Source organism: Lolium rigidum, chromosome 4 (genome assembly GCF_022539505.1).
Source record: "Lolium rigidum isolate FL_2022 chromosome 4, APGP_CSIRO_Lrig_0.1, whole genome shotgun sequence".
NCBI lineage: Eukaryota > Viridiplantae > Streptophyta > Magnoliopsida > Poales > Poaceae > Lolium > Lolium rigidum.
Genome location: NC_061511.1, coordinates 225165919 through 225175388, shown reverse-complemented (window position 1 = coordinate 225175388; position 9470 = coordinate 225165919). Strand labels below are relative to the sequence as shown.

The following is a 9470-nucleotide window of genomic DNA, read 5'->3' as shown; positions in this document are numbered from 1 at the left end:
GGTTTTTAAATTACATGAAAATTTAGGAAAGTATTTGAGTGATTTATGTTGACACCACTCTTTTTGACCGTTAAGTGTTTTTTATTGCAACAAATGACACAAGGTCTTTTTTTTTGAGAAATAAAGGCAATGTTTTATTTTGGTTGAGAACGATATGGAGTAAAAAAAAGTTGAAGATAGTTTTTTTTAGTAAACACACCAATTTTACTAATTACTCGAGCAATGTACATTACCAAGAGAGATTTCTCATAACTAAAAAACCACTACCAAGAGAGATCTCTCATAAATAAAAAACTATATTTCAATTTCTTTGTCTCTAGCCTCAATTTATGCATCTTGAATTTTCTCCGTGATTCCTGGTAAAAATCCCGCAAGACCAACGGTGCATAAATTTAAATAATTCTAATGTTTTGGAAAGGCACAATTTTTTTGAAATGGGAGATCAACACCACAACATCTGCATAAGAGCGATGCACACATCCTTTTATTTATGGAAAGCCACATGAGCCGCCAAACCAAATAGGTGATGAAGTTATTGATTGTTTAATGACTATGGCTAGACACATACCCCTTCTAGGCAAAGAATCTAAACCGTTGATTCTTAACCATATAATCAAGAAAATCAAGACTAGAGTAAACAAAATAATGAAAAAATTTCCACCATTGACCAAAATAAACTAGACACTTCTTCGGAGTGAAGCAGCGGATTACAATCCATATGATATATTGATGCCTCTAGACCAAGCTCCCCATGCTTTACAGTGTTGGCCATAATGATCACATTGAGATAGATATTTGGTCCTAGTGTTATGTGACATTTGACTCCACAAATACCGTTTTGAAGACACGGAAAAACCTAACGTGTAAAAAAAAGGTGTGTCTATATCTTGAAAGAGCATTAGGTTAATTCTCAGTTAAGTGGCCTCGTGCATCATTTTGTACGAGATGATTTTTAAAACTTGATGTACATATTTATTGTTCATTCGGAACATTTTTTTACTAGGCGAGCCATTTTTCTCACTTGCAGCTCATTTGCAGCTGAAAAAATATCACATACAACCACGATGCAAATCCAATAACAGAGGACGTGAATGAGCTGTAAAAAAACTTAATTTTTAATTAACTCAAAACCATAAAGAAGATACTCGAAACGATCATATGTATTTCCGCCCAATTTCCTAAAGACCAAATGACCAATGGAGAGTGGAAACGACGGGTACCAGATCCTACTCCCTCCGCCCGCGAATAAGTGGACGTTTTTCTTTTTTGGAAGTGAATATTTGTAGAATTTGACTAAAATTTTACATAAGAGTAGCAATATATGTAACATCAAATGATTTTTTGAACGAGTGAGCCCAATATATCTAGGACATTCGGCCCAAATCAGCCCAAATCCAAAACGAGCCAGCCAGGCGCCACCGGCCAGCCAGGCTGTGCGGCGCCCCAGTCTCTGACCAGGGCAGGTTCTCTCGGTTTCGTCTCCTCCCTTTCCCCGTCCAGTTCTCCACCTGCTCACCACCGGCCGGCAGCTAGCGGTTGCTCCTCCCTGCCTTCCTCCCCAAATCTCCTCCCGCCGGCGAGATCGGGGCGCGAGGATGACGGTCATCGACATCCTCACGCGGGTGGACGCCATCTGCCAGAAGTACGACAAGTACGACGTCGACAAGCTCAACGGCGCCAACGTCGCCGGCGAGGACCCCTTCGCGCGCCTCTACGGCTCCGTCGACGCCGAGATCTCCCAGTGCGAGGAGGTACGCGCTCCTCATCCTGCTCTGCTCTCGGTCGTTGGCCCGCCGCTGCCCGCGGTAGGCTGGCGTCGAGGTCCCCTCGATCTGAATCTGACCGGTTGTTTGCTGCAGAAAGCGGAGGCGGCGAAGCAGGAGAAGAGCCGGGCCGCGGTGGTCGCCATCAATGCCGAGATCCGGCGCACCAAGGCCAAGCTCATCGAGGAGGACATGCCCAAGCTGATGCGCCTCGCCGTGAAGAAGGTTTGATGATCGCTTACACTGACCCCCCTGCTAGATCTGCTAGTTTTGTCACGCTAGGACTTGCTATCCATGCTTACTAGTAGCGGCGACCAGCTCGCCTAGACTACCTAAATTTAGCACGCGGCCAGTTTGGTGATGTTAGGATCGGTGGGACTAAATGCATTGCAGGATTTCCTGGGAAGATATATCTGGATGTGGACTAGCTAGTAATGTAATAGACTGTGGCGATGGATATATGGATGTTCATAGGATTGGTAGGATAATGTTTGTGTGCTGAATGTGCAGCTGGAACTCAAAGCGTATGTAGGGGAAATTGACCTTTGTAAGTTTATCATTTGTTTGCTGATATAGGGCTTATGTACATCGATTCTCAATTCAATCATCGTCTGCATATGGCCAGTAGAAACAAATATTGTGCCTTAACCATCACCAGCCTCACCCACTTGCCCTTTTCCAAATGCATAGCTATTTGTTCGAATTAGATAAAAGAGGTATTGTACTTTGGTTTATACCGAGCAATTCAATCTCGTGTTGCTGTTGTTTTGGGGGTCTATCTACTCCTTGCTCTGTCCCATCCCTTTTTTGTTCAACTTGACATGCCAGTAAAACCGACCAGGTAATTCCTTGCTCTGGTCGGTTTAGTTTATGTTCTGCATAATTATGATAAGGTAGCACTTTGCTAGTATGATTTTTTTTTGGGTTAAACAAGCAAGCCACATAGAATTTGGCTGTATTAGTTCCAAAGATGTTATTCATTGAGACGCTAGGTTTATGTGTTCTCCTGAGAGAGAAAATCTGACGATTTTCTTCATGTGTTGTGACAGGTCAAAGGGCTCACAAAGGAGGAACTTACGACCCGTAGTGAACTGGTTTCTGCCTTGCCTGACAGAATTCAGTCAATACCAGATGGTAGTGCTACTGCGGCAAAGAGCAATGGAGGTTGGGGAGCCTCAGGATCCCGTCCCGGTGGGGGCATTAAGTTCGACTCTACTTCTGGTTAGTGAGCGTCATTTATTGTATCATCCAAGCCATCTGTTACGTATTGATATTAGAAAGATCTGCCCAAGTTCCTGTTAAACCTTATGCATTACCTGTTCAGAGATCAACACTAAGTAGCTTCATTTTCGGTATATTAACTTAATTCATAACTATCATGCTGGTATACAAATTAGGTCTCCGATTCTTGTAGGAGTCCTAAGATTAGCTTTGCAGTTTCTTATAAATTTGCGGTCTGTTTTATCTTAAGGTCAAACATTGGTCTGTGCCAATTTGGTCAGTTTCAACGGCCATGTGCACATGTTCCTCCATTTTTTCAGCACACAACTCTGCTTTCTTTATTAGCATTGGATGCACGAAATATGTAAGCATTATAAATTTGAATTGAGCTTGCATGTAACCATGCGTGAAGTGGTTTGAGCAATGGACATTCTGTTTGTTTCGTCGTCACCTCTTGCATGAGCTTGTCAGATGCCCTACATAATTTATCATTTTGTGGGTCACTGCCTGAACCTTTTTTGTTTCCTTCATCACTTGTTGAATTACAGATGGGAACTTTGATGACGAGTACTTTAAGGGGACAGAAGAATCAAACAAATTTCGTCAGGAATATGAGATGCGTAGAATGAAGCAGGTAAAATTTTGATTTACCAAACTAAGGGCTTTCTTATGTTTCATTTTCCGCTTCCACTGGATGTGAGAACTTTCGTGTAACCAGACCTTCGTTTCGCAATGATATTGTGCAGGATGAAGGTTTGGATATCATTGGTGAAGGGCTGGAGACCCTGAGAAACATGGCAGCTGATATGAACGAGGTTACATCTTGTGTTTCTGTTCTAGTCATACGATGATTATGTGTAGTGTACTAAATTGCTGTGATCATCAGGAATTGGATAGGCAAGTTCCCTTGATGGATGAAATGGATGACAAGGTTTGTTCTCTGTCGACCATTAACGTTTTGTTTTGCCATCGGACAAATTGTCTCAGCAATGCTTAATTTGTGAAAAATTGGTGAATGCAGGTGGATAGAGCGAATGCAGATCTGAAGAATACCAACGTGAGACTAAAGCAGACTATTCTTCAGGTACAGTTTGCTCTTCTCGTGGTGCTTTCCTGACTAATCATTTGTTAATTTGGTGAGCTCATATGCACCTGTTTCCCCTCTTTGGCTTGTTATCAGATGAGATCCAGCCGCAACTTCTGCATCGACATTGTCCTGCTCTGTGTCATACTCGGTATTGCTGCCTACCTCTACAAGTAAGTACCCAGTGGACATCCTCTTTCCGCCATTTAACTAGCTTGGATGTGGACCAGCTGCTGAGTGAAGATTTTGACCACTATCCCACATTCTTAATTCGTGTGCTCGTTGCTATCGTATTAGAGCTCCCGCTAATATATTTGCTCCGTGCTTCTTTGATCTCTTGCAGTGTGCTAAAAAAGTGAGGCTGCCTTGGAATGGAACCACTCATGTTGCATCATGCAGTGGCTCCTCTACATGTTGCGTCTCCTGATGACGGGTTTCGGCCCTTGTTTGCCACCACCACGAGTTATTTCTTTTGTCTCATCTGTGTGATACCATCATGGTGCTGTTAGACTATATGCTTGCTGGATCAGTGAACGTTGCGTGTATGTGAAAACCTGATGTCTGATGTATGTATATTCGGGAGTAAATTTCGTAGCGAAGAGCACAACAAGGTCATTCTTTTGTTCTAAACCTGCCCATGTATATTTCCGTCCCCCTCAGGCCTTTCTCTGAGATATTTGGCTTTGCACTGGACCTGTCTCTTGATAAACATCAGGCTGCCTCGCGTGTTCTTGGCTCACCGTTGCAGTGTACCTACGTGCTACGGCTGACGTAAAACATCAATGCAACCAAGAATATATAGAAAAATAACAATACTACGTAAAATCGTTGTTTCGTCAGATTCCAAGGGCAACGCTTGGAACTTGTTTTGCGTTTTGGCCCAGTTCACAGTAGCAGCAGCATATCACGAAAATTCACTTTAAAGCTTGGGCTACAGGCAGCTCAAAATTCTGAAAATTTGAATACTCAATTTCAACGTTTCAAAAGATTCTAAAAATATTATAGATGTAACTAACGATGGCAGCTAGAAGTGTGCAAGTTGTCAATGTGAAATTCCTTTTGGTAGCTTGAAAAATTCGCAAGGTTCACCACAACAAATCTGAACATTTGTTAATGCAAAGTACTATTTCTTATTGATTTTTTGTACAGTGATATAATGCACAGTCGACCACTCCCAGGATCGTATACAGATTTTTTTGAAACATTGAAATCGAGTTTTCAAAAATTTCAAATTAAAGTACGAGCTCCAAAAAAGAAGGCAGGTCGACCTTCCCCTCTCTCTCGCTACTGTAGACTGAGGGCGAATTTGTGATCCCCCGCGTTCCTCCACCTCGCCGCCGGTGATCTGCGGGTTTCCTCCCCCTTCGCCGGCCGCTCCGGCGGCGGGAGGGGCGGGGAATCCCCGGATCCCGTGTGTATATAGCGTAGGAGTAGCTTGGGAGCTTGCCGCCGGTGGCGTGGAGGTGGTGCGGCCGGTGGTGTGGCGTTTTGCGGCGGGGCTCGTCCCCTTCGACGGCGAAGTTCTACGGAGCTTGGCGGTGGAGCCCTCGTCTTCCTCGCGCTCGGGTGTCCTCGGACTCTTCGGGTGCTTCAGATCCTCGCTGGTTCTGCGGTGGCGGCGGATCCAGGTAATAAAGTTGAAGCTGAAGACGGCGGTAAGCTTCTCGACGTTGGTGGCGATCCGAGGTGCTAGTTCTTCGGGCCGAGGCAGGGTTTCTTCCCGGCTGTGGAGGATCTACTCCATCGATCCAAGGTGCCCTTGGGAGTAGTGGCAGCGGCGCGAATCCGGCCCGCTCTGGTCGCCGGCGACGTTGTATTGCAGCTAGGTCCTTGTTGTATTTTGTTTTTACTCTTGGTCCTCTCTGTAATTTCGAAGTGATAATGCCATCTTCTGTTTCTCGCAAAAAAAAAAAGTACGAGCTCCAAAAGGCTGCGCTCCACAACCCACGAGGCTCGCCCACCAGCTAGTCCTAGGCTCCTAGCTCGTCTCTCTCCCAGTAGAGCTGGCGGCCCTCTGGAAACCTGGAAAGCATCTCCCGCCAACCCCAATTCCCCCTTCCCGCCCCTCCCTCCCCTCCTGCCCCCGCCCAAATAGGCCGCGCTCCTCCACCCCACCCTGACCCAGAACAACCCCAAACCGCCGCGTCCCCCTTCTGACCCCCCTGTTGATCTGACGCGGCCGGCGGCGGCGGCGGCGGCGAGGATGAGCGCGGTGAACATCACCAACGTGGCGGTGCTGGACAACCCCACCGCCTTCCTCAACCCCTTCCAGTTCGAGATCTCCTACGAGTGCCTCGTCGCCCTCGACGACGGTAAGCCCCCCCTCCTCTCCCTCTGTGCTGTGCCCCCCTTTCCCCGATTTGGTTTCTTGGCGAGTCGTGGCGGCGGCGGCAACATCCTAGGGTTCCGTTTTTCGTCGCGGGCAGTTGGTAGGAGGTGCCGTCTTCCGATCCGTGGAACCCGACCTGGTCGGCGCCGTTCGGTTCGGTTCTGTTCTGCTCTGCTCCCTCCGTAGTGGCCGCGATTGGTGTGGCGTGTAGGAAATCAGGAACGGCGCACCGGCCGGCACCGGCGCGAGATTTTCCCCTGTGGCGATTTCCGCGTCTATATTATGTGTTTGGGTATTTGCATAAGGGAGAAATGCTCTGCTCTCGCTTTCATTGGATTCAGAGCCCAGTCGATGAACCGGATGAATTTCATATAGCTCGGAATGATCAGTGGCAAAGAGAACCGGATGGGCAGATTCCGTGGAGCGAAACCTCAAATGCTGGTCTATTGTTTTTCTAGGACAGAACAAGTTACCGTCCGGTTTTTTTTTTTTTTTGTTTGCTGGAATTGCATTGAACATGGATGTTCTAGGTTGCTTCCCTCTTTCAGTTTCTGATGAAGTAACAGCGATGTGCATAATTAAGGCAGGCAATTCCAATGAACTGTCTAGTCTGCTGAAAAATCTATTAAAGAACTGTGACGATAATAGATTCAGTCCCACATGTTGTATCAGGAATGAATGAAGTAAAGTACAGGACATAAAAAAATAAGCCGGATATTAGAGAGGGGCATAACCTGATTGATTGGATTATTCAGCTTTATCCTTAACTATGGCGACAAATGTAGTCACACCTCACAACTATTCTTTCCCAGCGCTTAGAAATACCATCAGACTATGTAAAAGGGAAGTTAACCAAAAAGAAACAGTATAGTAATACGCACATTATGCCTTCTCTTGTTAAGGGGAATGAGAGTACTCAGTCTTCTATGCCATTCTGACTTGTCTTAGCTGGGACTTTTCTATTGAGTTGTCAGTTTCCCTTATGTACAATTCTCTTAAAACACTTCTATTGAGTTGTCAGTTCTAGGCTGCTTCCCTTTTTTTAGTTTCTGATCAAGTAACAGCAAGGCGCATAATTAAGGTAGCTAATTCCAATGAACTGTCTAGTCTGCTGACAAATTTTGTTGAAGAACTGTGGCGATAATAGATTCAGTCGCATAAAAAATATTGCAACTTTTTTTTTTCTAAAGTTATTTCCTTTGTATATCTATATTGCTAAAGTTTGTTGTTTGACCTTTTTAGATCTGGAATGGAAACTCACATATGTTGGATCAGCTGAAGATGAAACCTATGATCAGCAACTTGAGAGTGTGTTTGTTGGACCTGTCAATGTTGGGACATACCGTTTTGTGCTTCAGGTAAAGTAGACCTGTCATACTATCAACTGAGTCCAATTTCTTCATGATGCACAGTCCAGAGATCATAGTTCAGATTTCAGAATACTGACGTTCGATTTTCATTTCAGGCTGACCCACCGGACCCTTCAAAGATCCGTGAAGAAGACATCATTGGTGTCACTGTGCTGCTATTAACATGCTCTTACGTGGGGCAGGAGTTCATGAGAGTCGGTTACTATGTGAACAACGACTACGATGATGAGCAGCTGAGAGAAGAACCTCCAGCAAAGCTGTTGCTTGATAGGGTGCAGAGGAACATTCTGGCCGACAAGCCCCGTGTCACCAAGTTCCCTATCAACTTCCATCCTGAACCTGGCACAAACACGGAGCAGCCGCAGCAGGAAGAAGCGCAGCAACCGGCTTCTCCAGAACCGCAGGCGGCTCCGCTAGAACCACTGACGGCCCCGCTAGAAACCCACCTGGGTGATGAAGTTAAGCAGAGTGCCGACGTATGATCAGAGCTCAGATGCCGGCGATTTGTATGCCTAAGGGTGTCTTGTAATGTTATGAATTTACTGTGGTGGGCAGCGCAATTGGTTCCTTGTCTGTAGACGATTCGCAATCTGTTCTGTCAGAATTGTTTGGTGTTAGTTATTTTTGTACCCCAGCCTGTTGTGTTGCAAATAGTGGATGACTTTTTAGAATAGAGTTATTATTCATTATGAACCACACATTGGTTACCCGGGTGCTTTCTCTCTGGCATAGACTGTAACCAGGTCATGAATCTATTATGGTTGGTTGTGGTCAAATAGTTGGTAAGGATTTATTGAAAAATATGTGCATAGAAACATCAATGTTAATGGGCTGCACCAACTATGATAGCCTGCAGACAGTCGGGCCAGGCTGTGTGGAGGAAAAAAATGGTTTGATTGGTTACTTGCATGCCTCCTTCAGCTTGCCGGCGCGGGTTGTAAATCACCTTGGGGCCAGGCTAGAAGACAACGTCCGAATCGACCGTTTCTCCTCAGTTAGCCTCGCTGTGTGCAAAACCTGAGCAACGACGTAGGAGGTCGTGCAGGCAGGGAGATGGCGGGAGCTCGGGCTCACCGCCTGCCGAATCCTCACCCTACTTAGCTGGACCGTTCAACTCTGAAAATCCAAATCCACCAATTTCCTCCCATTCGACCTCTTCGAGATTGAGATCCGAGACGTGTTGGGCGAGTCAGTTGTGTCGAGCACAGCGACGGCTTACCTGCCGGCTACACCGTTTGCGACGTCGACGGAGGTCCTACCAGATACACCATCGAGTGTGGCAACGGTTGTCCTGCCTACTTCTCCGCCGTCCCCAACCTGTGTGGTGTGTGAAACATTTCTAACCTCTCTGTTAGAATTTTGCTAGGCTAAGGTACATATGTTTCAACTAGTGGTAGATGTTGGTAGATCTGTGTTAGTTCGTTCGTTCTTGCTATAGCAATGGTGAATTTGTGCTAGGTATGTTCGTTCATGGTGCAACAATCGTAGATTTATGACTTATTTGCTCATGCCTAGCTAAACCATGCAAATCTTTAGATGAATATGAACTCATCTTGTTTAAAACCATGTACTACTTACTTAGTGAGTCAATTGAAATAGAATAATAAATCCTAGAAACCAACGGCCTCAATTGAAATACTTCTTTTTAATTAAAAACATGTTCTTTAAAAGTTATTCTTTGGAAGTAAATAACTAGTCATCAA

At 45.4% G+C, this 9470-nt stretch overlaps 2 protein-coding genes across 2 annotated transcripts; both read left to right on the top strand.

Annotated features, from left to right (window-relative positions):
- Window positions 1-1438: 1438 nt before the first annotated feature.
- Window positions 1439-4698, top strand: LOC124707161 (syntaxin-71). The gene is made up of 9 exons (XM_047238823.1): window positions 1439-1751; window positions 1860-1988; window positions 2813-2984; window positions 3533-3618; window positions 3731-3799; window positions 3871-3915; window positions 4006-4068; window positions 4165-4241; window positions 4412-4698. Exons 1-9 carry the CDS (start codon window positions 1596-1598, stop codon window positions 4425-4427), a joined length of 813 nt encoding a protein of 270 aa, XP_047094779.1. The 5' UTR covers window positions 1439-1595; the 3' UTR covers window positions 4428-4698.
- Window positions 4699-6260: 1562 nt separating this feature from the next.
- LOC124707162 (probable histone chaperone ASF1A) lies at window positions 6261-8463 on the top strand. Its single transcript, XM_047238824.1, has 3 exons — window positions 6261-6380; window positions 7640-7755; window positions 7863-8463. Exons 1-3 carry the CDS (start codon window positions 6272-6274, stop codon window positions 8247-8249), a joined length of 612 nt encoding a protein of 203 aa, XP_047094780.1. The 5' UTR covers window positions 6261-6271; the 3' UTR covers window positions 8250-8463.
- The last annotated feature ends 1007 nt before the right edge of the window (window positions 8464-9470 follow it).

What these genes read in the sequence shown, in the direction of transcription:
- LOC124707161 (XM_047238823.1), top strand. Translation starts at nt 1,596, where the DNA reads ATGACGGTCATCGACATCCTCACGCGGGTGGACGCCATCTGCCAGAAG. An exon ending in TAAGTTCGACTCTACTTCTG is followed by an intron (nt 2,985 to 3,532) that starts GTTAGTGAGCGT and finishes GTTGAATTACAG; the next exon opens with ATGGGAACTTTGATGACGAG. An exon ending in TGGCAGCTGATATGAACGAG is followed by an intron (nt 3,800 to 3,870) that starts GTTACATCTTGT and finishes TGTGATCATCAG; the next exon opens with GAATTGGATAGGCAAGTTCC.
- LOC124707162 (XM_047238824.1), top strand. Translation starts at nt 6,272, where the DNA reads ATGAGCGCGGTGAACATCACCAACGTGGCGGTGCTGGACAACCCCACC. An exon ending in CCTCGTCGCCCTCGACGACG is followed by an intron (nt 6,381 to 7,639) that starts GTAAGCCCCCCC and finishes TGACCTTTTTAG; the next exon opens with ATCTGGAATGGAAACTCACA. An exon ending in CATACCGTTTTGTGCTTCAG is followed by an intron (nt 7,756 to 7,862) that starts GTAAAGTAGACC and finishes TTTTCATTTCAG; the next exon opens with GCTGACCCACCGGACCCTTC.